At 38.8% G+C, this 17,904-nt stretch overlaps 1 protein-coding gene across 1 annotated transcript; it reads right to left on the bottom strand.

Annotated features, from left to right (window-relative positions):
* Positions 1 to 753: 753 nt before the first annotated feature.
* On the bottom strand, positions 754 to 16,668 carry LOC111332494 (low-density lipoprotein receptor-related protein 1-like). Its single transcript, XM_088761929.1, has 10 exons — positions 16,536 to 16,668; positions 11,539 to 11,941; positions 9,506 to 9,820; positions 9,201 to 9,388; positions 8,663 to 8,851; positions 7,570 to 7,972; positions 6,011 to 6,405; positions 5,455 to 5,646; positions 4,806 to 4,985; positions 754 to 2,189 (listed from the first exon to the last, which is right to left on the bottom strand). Exons 1-10 carry the CDS (start codon positions 16,621 to 16,623, stop codon positions 2,119 to 2,121), a joined length of 2,424 nt encoding a protein of 807 aa, XP_088618055.1. The 5' UTR covers positions 16,624 to 16,668; the 3' UTR covers positions 754 to 2,118.
* Positions 16,669 to 17,904: the final 1,236 nt, after the last annotated feature.

Below are 17,904 nucleotides of genomic sequence, written 5' to 3'. Positions count from 1 at the left end.
TTAAGATTAAGAAAAAATTAACGAGTAACCTCTTGGTTTTCTCGTTCGGTTTTTTGCAGACATGGTCAGAATCGCTTGTCAACTTTGGAAGACCTGACCTTCAGGATGGCGGCCAACATGGTTGCTACGGGATACGTGACGTCAGCGGGAAACTTCTATTTGGAATTAATCGCAGAAAACTCGGAAATTTTTTGTCAGTCCGTGCAAGCAGTCAGCCATAACCTTTGTTTCCTCCGTTCGCTATCACACACATGAAACTTTTTGTCAATGAAGGACATGAAGCCATTATATAACGACATCAACACTGATCAACCGTAAGCTTGAAGTTTCTAAAAACTTTTAAAATTGAAATGTCTGAGTAAACTTTTAATTAACACAATCGGAGCAAGAAATAAAACTCAGCAGATTCAAATCAAAGCCGGGAATACAAATTAGGAACTTTTACCAATGACGTTGACTTGGAACACACACACACATTTGAATGCTTTCCTCGAATATACTTGAACTTATTCCCTTGTACGATTCTTGACGTTAAAATGCTGCATTTTTGGTAAATATTCAGGTGCGACTATGTGCAGTTGCTCCATGTGGATATTTCATTCAGGTGTTGTCGTAAAGCGACAGTCATGTCACGTGGTAACTTTACCGTTTAGGCAGTCGGAAGTGGCATCGACTCCCGGTCGTTTGAACTTGGACGAAGTTTTTGTGACAATAGATTTACAAAACTTCCACCCAAAAATGACGCGTAGAGAATTTGTTAAATATTTACTTTAATTATTGTATTGATAAAACAAATACGTCTTCTCCGGAAATGACAATGCATTGTTTACATACAGGTTTATGCCGTGCGCTTCGTTGACTATTTGCGATCTCACATCCAACGCGCAATCATGAAGTAATTCTGAAATACACAGTCTCACTAGCGTGATTACTCACATTTTCATTCCAATCCTAGGGGACATAGAGAAATCCTAGGGAAAACTAATTTTCGAAAATTTTCAATTCGGTTTCAAGGTCCTAAGTTTTTCGTCGGGAAATTCAATACTCTGAAAGCATCAGCTTGTTTAGCAAAAGGCTGAAAAAAAATTCTTCTTTCTTAGTTATTTGTATTCTTTGTTAAGCTACACACCTTTTCTTTTTTTTTTTCTTTTCTTTCTTTCTTTTTTTTTTCAACGTAATCTAAATTTTCGTTCAGCACCTTTGATTTATATGGTTTAAACTATAGTTTAAGGAAGCCTATACTTTATAAGCCCCCGGCTTCTAATAGGATTCCTTGCTGTTACCTCTTCAGTTCCTTTGATTTTTAACTTAATTTAGCCCGAACAGTTCTTTTTATCTTTGATGCATCATAAATTTTGCATTCGGTTAATTTTTTTCTGGTAATGGTAAAACAAAATGAATGAATGAACATCATGAACGAACCATTTCAAATCTCTTAGCTGATGTAGGTTGTTCTTAGTCAAGCGCTGGTTTCAGTATGTTTGCAATATTTAAGCTCGACGACATTAACGAAATAAAAAATCATAAAGACGAGTTATATTAGAGGGTGTTTTTGCTTAAAAGATTCATCCATCAGTTCTTAAGACTTAAGGAATAATTTACATCCGTTCATTTTCTTTAAGTTGATTTTAACTGCGATATGGAGATGTGGAGATCTTCCTTAGAGGGCTCCTTCGAACATCCTCGGGTCTCAGACCATCTCATGTGATGAACAGGTAGTTATAGATCAATATATAGTCGCTGTGACAAATGTATTATATATGATGGACAAAATAGTAAAAGAAAGAGAAAACATAAACTGCTGTATTGCCTGGCCATCCAAGCTTTGTTCCATTGGACACACATGGCACATTGTTTCTTTACCACATTTTGACGTCATTTACGATCTATTACTAGGCACAAGCGCAGCATCTATTTGCGGCATCGACAGTGTAACTGACCACAATACCTGAAGAATCACAATGATTGTTTCAACTGATTATAATATATGTTCGCAGTTCTTATACTTTTGCAGACGTGGTCCGTTCCTTTCCATTTGCCATTTGCATTGCATCTCCTTACAGTTGACCCAATCACCCCAGGCTCTTCCATGCAAGAGTTCCTGCATTCTGCGTCATATCACATCTCTGTCGTACTACTAGAGTTACATTCCAAAGGTATACCATTAGTCGGCAGCGGACACCGGAGAGCTATACAGAAAACAAAATGATAGTTTAGGTGACGTTTATTTTGCTTTTATAACTGAAAATGCGATTAATGATAATTGCATAGCAATGACGACAATAATGCCTGACAATAATAAATACCGATACAGTTAGAATGATAGCGACAAAAGCAAGGATACTGACGTTCACAGCAGCAGTGGTAAGGATAGTGACAGTGACAGTGACAGGGACAGGGACAGAGACAGTGACAGGGACAGTGACCGGGAAAGGACAGGGACAGGGACAGTGATTGGGACAGTGACCGGGAAAGGACAGGGACAGGGACAGGGACAGCGACAGGGACAGTGACCGGGAAAGGACAGGGACAGGGACAGGGACAGGGACAGTGACCGGGAAAGGACAGGGACAGGGACAGGGACAGTGACAGGGACAGGGACAGTGACCGGGAAAGGACAGGGACAGGGACAGGGACAGGGACAGTGACCGGGAAAGGACAGTGACAGTGACAGTGACAGCGAATAAAAATCAATACTAATTGAACTTAAATGATCGGGTGGTATTACAAATCAGATTTCTAACAAACCTTTTGACAGAAGATAGGGAATAGTTGTCTTTACCTTTTCCTTAAGAGGGGCTATATTAGAACACCACAAGTCTGGTATCAAGGCCTTCCAGCGCCAAGTTACAGTTACGCGTTAGGATCTGAGTACGAGATTAGTAACCACCAACAAAGGGCCGTTTCCGAATTACCTTCGGCCTCTTTTTCAAAAAGAGTTAAATTTACTTAGAATGAATGGAGTAGTACCAGTAGTCGCTTTTAAAACGAGGCCAAAGGTAATTCGGAAATGTGCTATTCAGTTGATTTATCTTCACTAAGAATCTGGCAGAAATCGATCAGCTATATTTTGGAAAAACTAAAGGAAAATTTCCCAACTCTAGATCGAGCTGCCTTTGCTATCGATAAAGAAAAGAGAGACAAACTGTTTTCACTTCAGGTACATACGTAGAATATCTTTTGAGGACAATATGACTATATTTACCACGGAAATTTCGCAATCGGCTTCGCAGAACGAAATCAATGCTCCAGTTAGAAAATTACCCGCTTTGTAATTCTTTCGTTTACATACGATAAGTCCACAAATTAAATGGCTCCTTCACTTTTCCCCTTCTCCCGATCAGGGTGGCAAGGTATTCTGATCGGTGCCCTGAAACTCTTCGTTTTCCGCCGAACCTCAAACTGTGCGGAAAAATAAAATCTGAAAATTATGATTTAGCTTTCCAAATACCTTTTTTTTGCTCTTTATTTTCTTTTGGTTTTATTGTTTTGTCCTTTTTTTAACTCCTCCGACAGCTTAAACAAGTCCTCATGCACCTGACTCAAATTGATGTACGTCCTCAAGGTTCATGACCAAACTGTTCGACCGTAAGCTATCATCTGAATCTCACACCAGCAATTATTACCGTCAGTTAATACTGAAAATTTGAAAACCTTCTCTATCTCAAACTTTAAGGACTCAGTAATATGTGATCTTGTCAAAGATTATTAGTTACTTCTTTTCTCATAAGCAGTTATGTTGTTTTCAAAATTACCAGTAAATTAGTATTTTGTTAAATTCTGTCACCTTTCCATGTCTTCATGTTATCTATTTATATGCAAATTTTACTATTTCAGACTTCCTTCCTAGCTTAGATAGCATTTTTCCTCTTCTCTCCCTTCCTTTTTATATATATTTTTTCTTTTACGTGTGCATTTTTACTTCAGTTTTCTTGCTGACCTATAGTTTATAATTTATATTTATTTAATACTGATGTCAACTGGCTGCCTGGCTCCGCTAGCCCTTATGGTTATTCCAGGCAGCCAGTACTCTAACTCATACTTTTTAGTATTCTCTTTGTTGTAACTTTTTCTGAGCAAGAGTGAGTGCAAATAAAGACTGTTTTTGTTGTTGTTGTTGTTGTTGTCAGTTAAGTCTCTGGCAAGCTAGAGTGACCTCGTAGCTTCTCGATCTGGATCAAATGCATTAAGATGCCTACTGATAGAATCATAAGTCGTTTGCAATAACAGCCTACGCTGTAAACGAAACAAGCTCAACATGGGATTAGTACTTGAATTACAACCAGAAAGTCCCCAGAGCTGCAAATTTCATCTCTTATTCAATATCAGTAGCACTGATAAAAGTGAATAAGGAGGACGAGGCAATTGTATCGTAACTGAGTCTTGAACAAATTGAGACAGTGACGATCCATTCTACGATCGTAAATCGAGTGATCCAAGCGCAGATGTATGATTGGATCAGCTGCATGTGCATGCCAGCCACATAAAAGATTGCTGCGAAGTTGTTAGATCGACCATTGTGATCTACAACCGCTGCAAACCTTAAAAATACTAAAGACGAACTTGTATCCATTCGTAATGTAAGATCGCAAGTTACATCGATTGATCCTGAAACATACTTACATGAGATAGCCAGCGTAGGCAATGGAAAAATGATTATTACCACGATGTTAGATCGACTGTCGCAATCTACAATCGTAGCCAACCTTAGAAATACTACTGATTCGTCTCAGATCCAAGATCCTCAGTACGTTTGGGTCAAGAGAAAAAAGCTCTCCAGAAGTAAGTGTTCGCAAATGCTATACCTTTGCAGACAAGGTCGGTCCCGGTCCAGCTTCCATTTTCTGTACAGATCCTCACCGTTGGACTCATCTCTTCGACTCTTTCCTTACAAGAGAATCTGCACTCTGCGTTATAAAACATCTCTTTCGTGTTTGTTTTACATCCCAAGAGTACACCATTTGTCGGTAAAGTGCAAGTAATAGCTAAATGATAAAATTCAATATGATTGTCTGATAAATGATCAAGTTACGTTTATGTCACTAAATCTAAAGCGAGAAGTTGGTTGCTATGAAAAGCTATTGAGAGTACACTTTTCTCCAGGTTCTGATCATCTCCTTCGAACAATCTAACTCTGTCTGTAAATATGACCGTAAATGTTAAGTTCGTCACAGATTGTTTTGACTGAGTCCTGAGAACTGTTTTCACTTTTGTTAAAATTACGAAACGAAAGTAAACAAACAAACAGACAGACAACATTACTACGCACTATTTGATACTAACTGCAATCCGATTAGCTTAGTAGAAATCGTGAATGGCTATTTTTATAGCTGGAGAAAGTTGAGCTGGGAGGTGGTTTACGAAACACTGAGGTATGATCTCCCCCCTCGCTCCCCCCCCCAAAAAAATTAATTATACAAAGTTTCATCGGAAAGTTAATATATTGCTACTTACTTTGACAAACAAACTCTTTTCCGCTCCAAGTTCCATCGTGTTGACATCTTCTTTCTTGAGAACCATAACCTATATAGCCACTGTTACACGTGAACTGACAGACTGTATCATAATTTGCTCCTGCATTTCCAGGACATCCAAGTACTGCTCCATCAGTCGGTGCACGTAACACTGGACACGTAGTTACTGCAACTAAAAAAGAAAGACAGTGCTGTAACAATTATCTGTAGCTTTTGTTATGAATACAAAAAAAAAATCTTCAGATGATGGATTACAAATAACAACGCAAATCTTAATTTTTCATATGGGGTCAGATCATAAAAATAGCTTTCAAGAATTTTATGTCCACGCTTTGGTCACTATAGCTGTTTCGTTCAGCATTTCAAAATAAACGTTAGAGATAAAGAAGCTGTTACAATTGCAGAGAGAATGATACTCTTATTCTTCGACTGGGCTAATTGACCGTCTCATTATCTACATTCACGATCAGGGGGCTTTTAAGCTCTCTAATCAAACATATTTATCATAGTGTAGTTTGTGAAATTGTAATACAAACCTGCTAACTGCAGCGAGCTGTCAAATGCGATAAGTCCGCTCGGAAAAATGCCACCGGTTGTCATATTATTCACAATTGTTCCATTATAGGCATTCATTTGGGAAACCCAACTTTTTCGCCATTCATTGATGAACAGGTACGACGAGGTGAAAGTTACTCCCCAAAAAAACATTCCTCGTCGCTGAAAGAGGAGTTTTCTGTTGCTTCCACTGTATTCCACGGATTCTATTACGTCCATTCCATTGTCCACCCAAAAAACAAGTTTGTTTCGACGATCAAGAGTGATACCGTATGGCCTCGTAAGATTGGTTGTTACAATTGCAAAACGCTTGGTGCCATTTAAAGCTGACTTCTCGATTTTCGGTGAGCTCCCCCAATCAGTCCAAAACATCAATCTGTCGAGGAAACCGCCATAATTATTTATTCAGTCTATAACTTTCCTGAAGTGAAATCTAGGAAATAAGCTCTCTTTAAACTCTCTTTGCATTGTCAAAGGGAGCGGCTTGTGACAATCCCAGGTGCATGAGACCACTTTTTTCTAGAAAAATAATATCATTCATTAAAGAGTTTTACTAGATGATACCCTTCACGCCTATATTTCTCAATCTCTTTGCGACATTGAACCCTCTATTCGACGGAGATATACGAGTTCTTCTGACTAGCGTACACATACGGGACATTCCCTCGTGACTTAACTGCGCAAAACATTGTAACACAGGCTCAAACCAAAGGACATCCACTTGCAAAGTGATTCACATACTTCATCCTGAACACTTCGTGAATTGTGACAATAAGTGGTGAATAGAATAAAAAAATGTTTTTTTCCTTGGAAATGGTACCGACCATGTCTTATTATTCATGAAACTGTAACTTAAACTCAAGTTTTGATTTATTAAGCTTCGCCGACCGGCAGGGACACCGCAACAGCTTGCGCCAATTACTGCGGGCCCAGTAAACCCACCCAACCCACCCCAGGGGAGGTCATCCATCACACAGTAATCTCGTGCGTAGAAAATTAACGTCTCCTGCCCCTAACCCTACAGGAGATGGGACCTCCATTTATTCGTCCCTATCCGAGAAGACTAGAATATCTAACCATTTCTTGATGCTATAGAAAGGTAGCAAATTCTTCTCAATTATTTTAAGACCCTGAGTGTTGGTCAGGCCGGGGCTCGGACCCTCGACCTTCCGCACAACAGTCCAGCGCTCTATCCATTGAGCTAACCGGGAGGCTAGCTCAATGAGCTGACTGCGACCCCAGTTGCTTGACCCCAGTTGCTTGAACAGAGTTACAATCAGTAAATAAGAAACTCTATCTTATTTAACAGTACTATTAAAAGCTTAAGAGTTATCTGTGGGTCGAGGAAAAATTCCCTTTGCCTTATCTTGGGAAACACCAGTTGAGATTGTTCTTCGTGTCTCAAATCGTCATATTATCATTTCTTGCATTATTCCAATGGTACGGCGTGCGACTTCCACTTTATTTCTTCCCTCTTACTCCACAGAATATTTGATGAATTGTTACTTTTTGGCGAATTCTACCTCTGAAATATATTTACCTCTCGTTTGAGTCGAGAACAATTCCATCCGGCTTTTCAACTTCTAAGGACCACATAATTCTCTTGTTTTTTCCCTGAAAGTCTGATACCGATAATGTACCATTTGTCGAATCAGTCCAATACAACTCTAACGAGTTCCATTCTACTGCGAGACCCCAACATTCCCCTGTGTCATTGTGGATGACTATAATGTCTGTGCCATTCAGATTCGAACGCTTGATGGTTTGCTCTTTGATATCACTCCAAAATATGTAGCCAAGCTTGTAGTGAAAGTCCAAAGCTGCAGCAAAAGTTGAATTGGAAATGACCGCATACGTTGCCTTGTTACCGAACTCCAAAGCCAATATGCGGTCATAACTGGAAACCAAAAGACATGGGAAATTGCACGTACGTCGTCGCAGTTCTGAGGGAGAGAAAAACAGTAAATAACTGTAACATAATAATGGTTTGGAATTAAATTGTCGGAAACCCATTGGAAATGATATGATATCTCTCAGTCTTTTGACATTGGCAATAAGTAAACCTATCGAATAGTAATACCATTTCTACTTGTGTTGATTTCTTTCGAGAGCAAATGATAATCCAGAGACTATCACTTTTGTAATCTCTTGTGATAATCGAAGACTTAGTTCGTTTTGACTGATATTAAAGGACCACGTCATACGGCTTGGATTGGAAATAATTTCAATATATCAACAAAGTTGAAATGGTAAATTGGCCACCTACAAAAGCCTATAAAAGCTGACGTTTCGAGCGTTAGCCCTTCGTCGGAGCGAATGAAAGGATTCGATAGCGTTCGAATTAAAGCGTTCGAATGAAGGATTGGAGCTTGTTTTAGTTTACCAATGTCGACGTAATTCTTATGTTAATTATCTCTTGAAAGACCCTAATAATTTGTAAAATCTATGGCTCAAATAAAAATGATCAACATACGCGGACATTTTACTTTTGGGGGAGGAGAAATTACGAGAGATGCTGAATCTTAACGGCTCTTCATAGTTGTATATCAATTTACTAGAGGTCCTTTCCATTTTCTGTGCAGCTATCTAAAAAGCATTATAATCTATAAAAGTGCTTTACAATGAAAACCTACCATGACAACCAAAGTCCTGTCCAGTCCAAGTTCCATTGCGTTGACATCTTCTTACTTTGGAGCCAGACCCTGCATAGCCATACTTACACAAGAAGTGACACTCTGTGCCATAATACATGATATTCCAACCACATCCAAGCTTTACTCCATTGAACGGTGTAGGCAACACTGGGCACGTGATCAGTACAACTAAGGAGAAACGAAACCGTGATGATTTTAATTTCTTTTCCACCAATTAGCGATCAGCAGAAACGAACAGAGTTATAGACTTTTACAGACTTAGAAGAAGCGTGTCTACGCACCCTTAAGCCCCAACAAATGATTCAAAATTCCTCGCTTACCGTGATTTTCAGTTTAACGCTGCAAACCAAAATCTTTATTTAACACCAGCTTAAAGAACTCACAGCTTCTGGCTATTGTTTTCGTTTTAAAAGTCAGCATGAGCTATGCTTTGTCGGCTGAAGGCTGCACCTTTACCATACATGCAGTCCCTCTGCCTCATATCTGTCGTTAAAAGTTTTTAAAATGTATTACAAACCTGGTGGCTGCAGATAGCTGTTAAATGCGACTATTCCCACATTGTACTTAAAGTTGATGGAAAAATTACTTTGGACTGTTCCATTGGAGGCATCCACTTTGAAACCATTTCCACCGAAGTCAGTAACGAATAAGTAAGACGAGCTGAAGGTGACCCCATAAAAATTGTATTTACGCCTCCGTGCATTAAATTAGTTATTATTGTTGAACTATTGATTTTATTTTGATTTTATACTTTACTTTGTAACTTATTTTAGTAGATATTCATTGGTGATCTGTTCTTTATGGGGTCCTGGACTCCTTTACAGATTATCCGTATGGCTATTTATATTAGTTTTGTTGTTATGTATTACTATTAATGCCATTAAATTGTAATAAATAAATAAATAAATAAATAAATAAAAGGCAAAGAACCTTCTGTTGTTTCCATAATAATCAGAGGATTCTATGGCGCCAGTAATGTGGTTCATCCAAAAAGCGAATTTGTTTCCTCTATCAAGAGTGATACCAAATGGCCATGAAAGATTGGACGTCACCATAACCACTTGCTGCCCTCCGTACATAGTTGATTTAAGGACTTTTGGAAATTTGTCCTCTAACGTCTGAGTCCAAAACATTGAGCTGTGGCGAGAATGATCAGTTAACGTTTTTTTTAGTGGTTGCTCTAAAGAATCCCTTTCAAAGTTAAGGATATATCAATAGAAATGCAATATTCGGAGAAAAAATCATGTTTTAGCTTTATTCAATCGTAACCTAATGAGGCGCGACAATTCGAAATGAACGACGTTTCTTTTAGCGAATGAATAACATATCAAATCTGAGCGCACAAATAAACCTTCTGCACAATTTCAATTGTGAAGGGTAAGTCTTCAAAACAGTCAGGGGATTTTTCGAAATTCTTACTGGTTTCTTTCCGATTTAACTGTCAAGTTTGCTGATCAAAATTTAACCGATGCGTATTATATCAGAGGTCATTGCGGGAGATCCATTTTGAAAAACGAAATTCCCACACATGCTTTTTTTTAGGTTGATATTTCAATTGGAATTTTCGGACCAAATTTCCGCCATTCCGCGTCAAATTTCTTTCCTCCTTTGATAACAGCCAGGCTTCCTTTTTTTCTTTCACCTGTGGACTCTTCTTTCTTTTATCTTTCTCCAATCACATTCTTGTTTTAAACGCAAACAGATAACAAATTTATCCCGAAATCAGGAGATGTTAACGCGGTTGAATGGAAATTTAAGGACCAACACATGTTACAAATAGCTATTCGCACTTTGGCGGGCTAAGGAATTCAGTTCCAAAATACGTTTCTGTAAATATCACGGGTGCGTTTCAATATTTTACCAAAATTTATCTTGGAAACTATAGTTAAAATGACAATGCTTAGTATGACATGAAAAAAAAATTTGAACAAGTAGCCCTCGAAGGTCTACCGTATCCTAAGGTGCGAATCGTTTTCGACGGTAGATCTAAAGTAACACTCTCAGATATATTCCCTATTGTAAACAAAAATACGATTGAAAATCGTTTGGGAAGCAAAACAAAAACTGAAGAGAGAGATAGAGAGAGAGAGAGAGAGAGAGAGAGAGAGAGAGAGAGAGAGAGAGAGAGAGAGAGAGAGAGAGAGGGGGGAGGAGGGGGAGGCAAAGAGAGACGGGGAGGGGAGGCAGAGACAGAGGGGGAGGGGGAGGCAGAGAGAGAGGGGAGGAGGGGGAGGCAAAGAGAGGGGGAGGGGAGGCAAAGAGAGAGAGAGGGGGAGGGGGAGGCATAGAGAGAGAGGGGGAGGGGGAGGGGGAGGCAGGGAGAGAGGGGGGAGAGGGAGGCAGAGAGAGAGGGGAGGGGGAGGCAGAGAGAGAGAGAGAGGGAGGGAGGGGGAGGCAAAGAGAGTGAGTCAAACATGAGAGTTGACATTGTGTTTGTGTAGTTTTCCTACTGCGACCTAGAAAATCTTTTTCTTTCCAAAATCTCTTGGGTCTTCCCTTGCAATTCAATTAGTTCCATCTCGGTGTTTGGCCTCCCGATGAGTCTATCCTTCCAAAGCGTTTCCCAGTTTTTGTGGCAAGAAGTGACCAAGGTTTGCCACCCCCCCTTTCCAGATGAGATGTTCGAATGTCTTTCGCAAGGGTTACTCGTCCCTCCCCACCCCCAACAATGCATCGACTTTGCCAGACAATTTGTCGATGCTCTCTTAGAGGGTGGAAAAGAGATTCCTCCGATCGCATATTGCCAACCTGTTACCCCTAAATCTTTGCACCTGACAACGTTTACCCCCTCCCAACCTATTTTAAACTTGGAGTGGCAATCAATTTTATAAATTTTCCACAGATCAATATCTTACCCCTCGTGTGGGTCGAGAACAATTCCCGCCGGGCCTAGTATTTGTAAGCCTGGGGAAAAGACAGTACGTCTATTATTTCCCTCGAAGTCTGACACTGATATCGTATTTTTTCTATGATCAGTCCAATACAAAAGCAATGATCTCCACTCCACTGCCATTCCAAAACAGTACGTATTGTTATGGAGAACTGTTATGTTTGTGCCGTCCATATTCGAGCGCTTTATGTTACGTTCCCGCAGATCACTCCAAAATATGTAGCCCAGGTCATAATGAACGTCTACAGCTGCAGGAAAAGTTAAATTGGAAATGACTGCAAAACTCGACTTGTTGTTGTAATCAAACGCCAATATGCGCTGACCAGCTGCAGCCAAAAGACATGGGGAGTGGCAGGGATTTCTCAAAGCTGTTGGGAAAACAAAGCACAGCAAATTTCTGTAAAACAACTCCTGGTTAATACGTTTAAGCGTCATTATATGCAACTCGGGGGATCATTCGATGACAATCGATATCATTTATTTATAATCATTTAGAATTGGCAATCGGTGAGGGTTAAAACTTTGTTTTGTCCACATTGACTTCTCTCAATTATATAACGATTCATGACTTTATTTACACTTATAGATATCTATTACTAATAGAACTGGGACCCGTTTATTGCTAACTTAGGGGCCTAGTAAGGCTCTTCTGTTTTCATTCAAGATGGGGGTTTAAAACGTTTCGAAAACTATACAAAATGGACTGATTAGGGTGTCATAATCTGCTTCTCTCTTAAAGGACGAAATTAGTATAGCGCAGAAATTTTCTATTTATGTAATTTCAGTTTATTTAGATGTTGGGAATGTGAATAGAAATGGAATAAACTTATGACATAACTTACACACAATCTGCGCTCACTCTGATTGATCAAAAATCTATTGTATATATGCTGATTATAACGATAGAAAACAAAAAAACTTCCCGTCCAATGAAATGGCGCCACACGGGGAGAATTTCCAGATTTTTACCGTTTAGAGCGTTTGGCTTGAAGAAGACGAAGAGAACACTTCGAACGCTAAAGACGTCGAAAAAGATTCTATTTTTCTAACATTTTCAAATTTTGCATATAAAATTCAGTTTAACTAACTGGTTGCTCAATTCTAAGCTTTTGTTTTTCGCTGCGCGGTGAAAGTGAAAGAACTTCAGAACTTTTCAACTAGCGTTCTCCAAGCTGCTTACCAAGAAGGACAAGTTGGCATTCGTTTGCTTAAAGGAAACAGTAGCGACATACTGGCTGAATTTTCATTAAGATATTTATTGGAAATTTATTTATATGAAGACAAACGCCACTTGCAAAGTGAACATGCATCTAAGATTTATGGCAATTCCACTTGCTGTCCGCGATTTTACTTTTCATTTCATAGTTTCTGCCAAGTTTAGACGTTTTAAGCACTCTGTATATTTTAATGAGGACTCCATGAAAGCTTTCACTTAAGCTGGGGCAATAGATACGTGTTTGCTTGAAGGAAAATAGTGTATCACTAATAAACATATTAGCTGGATGACGTTAAAATCAGTGTCAGCTCGATGTTGTTGTCATTTGATTTTGCCGCTATACGGTGTGGTGCAGTCTAATTATAAAACAATTATTGGATGAGGTTTTTGTGATATCCGGAATAATCAAGGTAGAGGTAAGTGCCAATGAGAAGACAGATGGTGACTACAATGTATAATAATGTTATTAAAGAATCTGAAGTTAAGTCGTCACACTGGAAATGAGTTTCATCAGTTAACATCTACAACCGCCCTTTATTTCGCTGCAAAACATCCAGAAATTATTAAAACTGCTTTCTAAGCTTGCAAACTTTAAAACCTTTCCATGCAGATTATCAGATCGTAGTCGCGGTGGAAGGCCAATGCAATTTTTGCTTAGTTTCTCCGTGCCATTCCTTCAGTCATACATTAAAAAAATTAGTTACAGTCGTCGCTCTTTTTGATGGATTTCATAAGAATCAGAAACTTGATCGCAAATTAAGATTAAATTTATTATTCTCTCTGTCGACAAACTTCTCTCCAAAAGTTTGTAACCACTCAGCTGTGCCTTGCGGTTTACAAACCTTGCTGGTTTTCTCTCGTTATCCCAAATGGTTTGTTAGCCGGGAACCGATAGAAAGTGTGTTTAATTGCATAAATGTATATCGCAAGTAATTGGGCAGAAACTATGAGAAGTACTTGATTACCTATCACTTTCTTTGCGACCTAATTTTGCACCTAAATTAATTTTTATCATTCTTATATTATGTATCCTTCAAGGTTCTCAAAAGCCCATTTCCAAATTAATTACCCTTGGCCTCTTTTTCAAAGCGAGGCTTGGTGCTCAACCATTCTTGTGAAAATGAGTATCATTTGCATTTGAATGAAAACTTATTATCATATGAAAGGATGAGCACCAAGACTCGTTTTGAAAATGAGGCCAAGGGTAATTAATTCGGAAATGGGCTTTTTAGGTTAATCCGGTATAGAATTCACGATCCGAAAATATTTTATTATTTTTCGCTCAAGATAAATGCATATGACTACATGTAAAAACAAATCGTAGCTTTCACCCGTCCGCACTGAAATTATATTCAGCAGGTCACGTGTTCGAAGAGCACATAGCTCGTTAAGAAGCGGAACCTTAGATACACCTTGTCTTCTCCAATCTTTTGCTTATCTCATTGTTATGTAACAGTCTTTAGAAGGTCTTTTCGCCGTAGCATGGCGTTGTGTCCTTGAACAAGACGCTTCACTCATTTTGCTTCGTCTTCTCTGATAAGATAAGACATAGAGCCGTAGGTCCCGTCTCCTACAGGGTTAGGGGTAGTAGACGTTAATTTTCCACGCACGAGATAACTGTGTGGTGGATGTCCTCCCCTGGGGTGGGATTAATTCAGCATTAGTTGCTGCAAGTATTTGTTCTGAAAATCATGATGACTTGATGTGATTCGTTAGTAAAGTGTGACGCGTGACGATGGACAAGTATTGACAGTCCAGTAACTATCATGTTAAGAAGTCTAAGGTAGTGTCCATATTGTAGGGTGGTTTGAAAAGTAATTACATAGTAAAAACTCTACCAATTTGAGTGTGAGAAAAATCTTAGAAGGATTTCCGTATAACCCTTTACCAATCAAAAACAAAGCCGTAGTCCCAAAGGAAATCTGTTGTTTTGCCTCTTCTTTCCTTTATCCAAGAATAGAATGCATAATGAAGTATGGGGTTATACGGAAATCTTGCCAAAATCTTAAATTTTCGTCCAACGATATCGATGGTTGCAATTTTTTCCCTTTGCAGACTCTGATACTCAACCTCGATGAAGGAAGGCACTCAGAGGCGCAAACATGTTGTGTACACAGTCTCTTTTGTCGATTGATGGTCATTATCCGGTTGTTTGTTAATTGATACGAAGAAATGGAGTTTAGACTTCACATAAACATGAATTTTTAAATAGAGATCAGTTAATTTATTATGCAACAAAGCAATGTTACTCGCCAAGGCACAAAATCTTCTGGTATTTTTCTTTTAATTAGTTCGGGGTTGACACAACAAAAAAATTACCGAATTTAGTATATAAAATCACAATCGTATGAGCATAACCACAAGGGGTTTATGCCTAGCTCTGATAAGTATAACCTTCTACAACCAAACAAGTTACTCAAGGTCAAACCTTTCATAAACCTCGCACAAACTTCGTCGGAAATTGACATTTGCTTACCCCTTAAGGGTTATTAATCATTGGCTCTGCGTTTTACTTTTTCTTTCTTTTCTTTTTCTTTATGTTTTGTTTTGTTTTGCGTTACTTTTTCAATTAGTTCAACTTTTGTTTACCTTTCCATTTTATTGTTTTGTTTCTGTTCTGTTTTTATGGCGGTTTTGTTACTCCACGAGACAGTTTTTCAAGGTCAAAGCCTGTCTGAGAATCTGTTTACTTCACATTAATCTGCTTGATGTCACGCAAATCTAAAAATGGTGAGATGTTGCTTTTACATTATCAATTTCTATCTCAGGCTCAGCCCTCTTTTTCAATGGCAACATTTCATTCTGCAATGCATTGTCGATTTTTCTCTCTCTCTTTGACATCTCACTTTGTTTTCATACCGCAAAGTTTGCAAAGTAAAGACCTTCTGGAATGCAGCGAGGAAATACCACGGTTGTCATCAAATTGGTGGCATGCATTCAGCCTTCCAAATAAGACCGAGTTCTTTACAAAAGGACTACGTTGGAATCTGTAATTGCTTAGATTTTGTGTTCTGATTACCGGAATCTTTTTGTCTAAAGAACAGAGCCTACTTGAGTGAACTCGATCAGGGTCCGAGGCATAAGAACAGTGAAGAACAGATTCCGAAAGCTGCCATTGCATCTACGTGTTTTTATATTTGTCATCATTGTATTAATTTCTAATAATCCGTGTACGGATACGGTTTCCTTACCCGCGCGAAGAAAGCGTCTTTTCTTGGGAAACCAAAAAGAAGAAAGATTACAATAAAATCGAAAGATACATAGGGTCTTAACTTGCATGATGGATGCTACTTCTTAGTAACGAAGAGATCATGACGATTGAGTAAAAGATTCGTACATACGTTCGAGGATGACGGCATATATCAGAAGGCCTTATTATTACACCCTTGACGTAAATCCTATGTAAACTCAGTGACTGGTCATCTTTCAAAAGAACTTCTGATTGATTTTTTCTAGTCCTATGTTAAGATAAAGTACCAGCCAATGCGGGCTTGTCTGCATCAATTTCCAACTTCTAAGTGAGCGTGCTATGGCTTATGTTGAACAATTTTGGTTCATTTGGTTCGTTTGGTTCGTTTTGAACAGGAAATGATTACTTGTCTTAACGTGGCTTAACGTGTCTCAAAGAAAATTTGAATTTTGCTTCGCTGGCCATTTCATTCAGAGCTGTGAAAACATATGTAATAGTCACATCATCATATCTTGACGCTGCAACTAGATATTGAACAGAGGGCAATGAAGCTTACCCGAAGAAGCGGATACCTCACGAAAACAGACAAAACTTGAAATGAGGACTGTGCCCAAAAGCACAAAACCCTTCTTGTGTCCTTTCATGTCTACATTTGATATATTGTGCGTCAAGCAGGATATGTCGGATGTAGTAACACGTAAGATAGGGGACTGGGTAGAGAGGTAAGCTGGTCGATGATGCTCCGCTGGGAACGTGTAAATAGATAGGATTTGACAAACCCCGACGAAACCTCACTAAATTAGCGTTCGATTCTTTACTAATTTCATAGATTAGATCTATGTTCAAAAGTGCTTTTATAGCCTCATATGCTCCTTTTATCCAAACCCTAACCAGGAACGTTAGCTGTATGGCATTAGAAAAACGATAAAGTACGTCAAGAGGTACTCTGCAAACTTTACCACAATCTCCCAAAGTAATATTTTCAATTCCGCCTCCTCTCTCTCATTTTGTGGACCTAATATCCGGGGAATAAAATCAGGCTTCACTCGCTCAAAGAGGCAGGCTTGATTGAGTTGTGCTATCAGGTACAATACATCTAACATGACTATGAAAGAACACAGAAAGGTTTCGATGCTTCTGTGCATAATCTTCATTACGAGTCTCGGATCTTTTCACAGTGTCAGCTTCTTCGAGTAAACTTTTTCATTTCCTGTTCATTATTCCATTCCTTCCTGAGAAGAAAAATATCTGATTGTTTTCTCTTTTCGTTATAACTTAATGTTTATATTTCCCTGTGGTTTCGCATAATTGGTATCAGTGCGAAGGGATGGTGATGTACTAACCAAGTGGTCTAATTGCATATGCTTTTTGAAATACTTGAGGCAACTGATTCACGCGTAAATTTACTGCCTGATCACGGAGCGAATCAAAGCTGGTGAACACTGCAAACAACGATTTCGCTTTCGCAAAACAAGAAGAAAAAAGGTAGACAAGCTCAAAAGGACAGAAATTTTTGTCCACCGCCCTTAGGTAAAAAAACTAAATCGGTAAATTTCGCTTTACAGAAGAAGCGTATCTGCTGCGGGGTATTTATGCGGCTATAAAAGTCTGCGAAGGCATATCATTACGCATGTTTGAAAGAAGTCGCGTATTTTTGTATTGCTTCGGCATATACGTAGCGATATTCAGTAAATTAAAATACATGTGCAAAATACATGTACAGTTTCGGAAACTCAAGATGATTTAAGAATGCAAATATTGAAGCAATATGTTCTTCTTTGCCCTAATATCTGGGGATTAAAATCAGGCTTCGCCCACTTGAAGAAGCAGACTTTATCCAGTTGTGGTAGCGGAAGCCGGCATATCACGATTAACACAACTATGAAAGGGTGCGGAACGGTTTTGATTCTTCTCTCACTAATCTT

The sequence above is a fragment of the Stylophora pistillata genome, chromosome 5 (genome assembly GCF_964205215.1).
Source record: "Stylophora pistillata chromosome 5, jaStyPist1.2, whole genome shotgun sequence".
NCBI classification, from domain to species: Eukaryota; Metazoa; Cnidaria; class Anthozoa; order Scleractinia; family Pocilloporidae; genus Stylophora; species Stylophora pistillata.
Note: the sequence above shows the minus strand (reverse complement) of the source record. Positions and strands in the feature narration are given on the sequence as shown.

Bases quoted from the DNA above. Each gene is read 5' to 3' on its own strand.
- LOC111332494 (XM_088761929.1), bottom strand. From the start codon at position 16,623: ATGAAAGGACACAAGAAGGGTTTTGTGCTTTTGGGCACAGTCCTCATT. The intron at 6,406-7,569 runs GTAAATATATTT...TTTCCTCGACAG, and splicing joins GTTCTCGACTCAAACGAGAG to ATTGATGTTTTGGACTGATT. The intron at 4,986-5,454 runs GTAAGTAGCAAT...TTTATCATTTAG, and splicing joins AAAAGAGTTTGTTTGTCAAA to CTATTACTTGCACTTTACCG.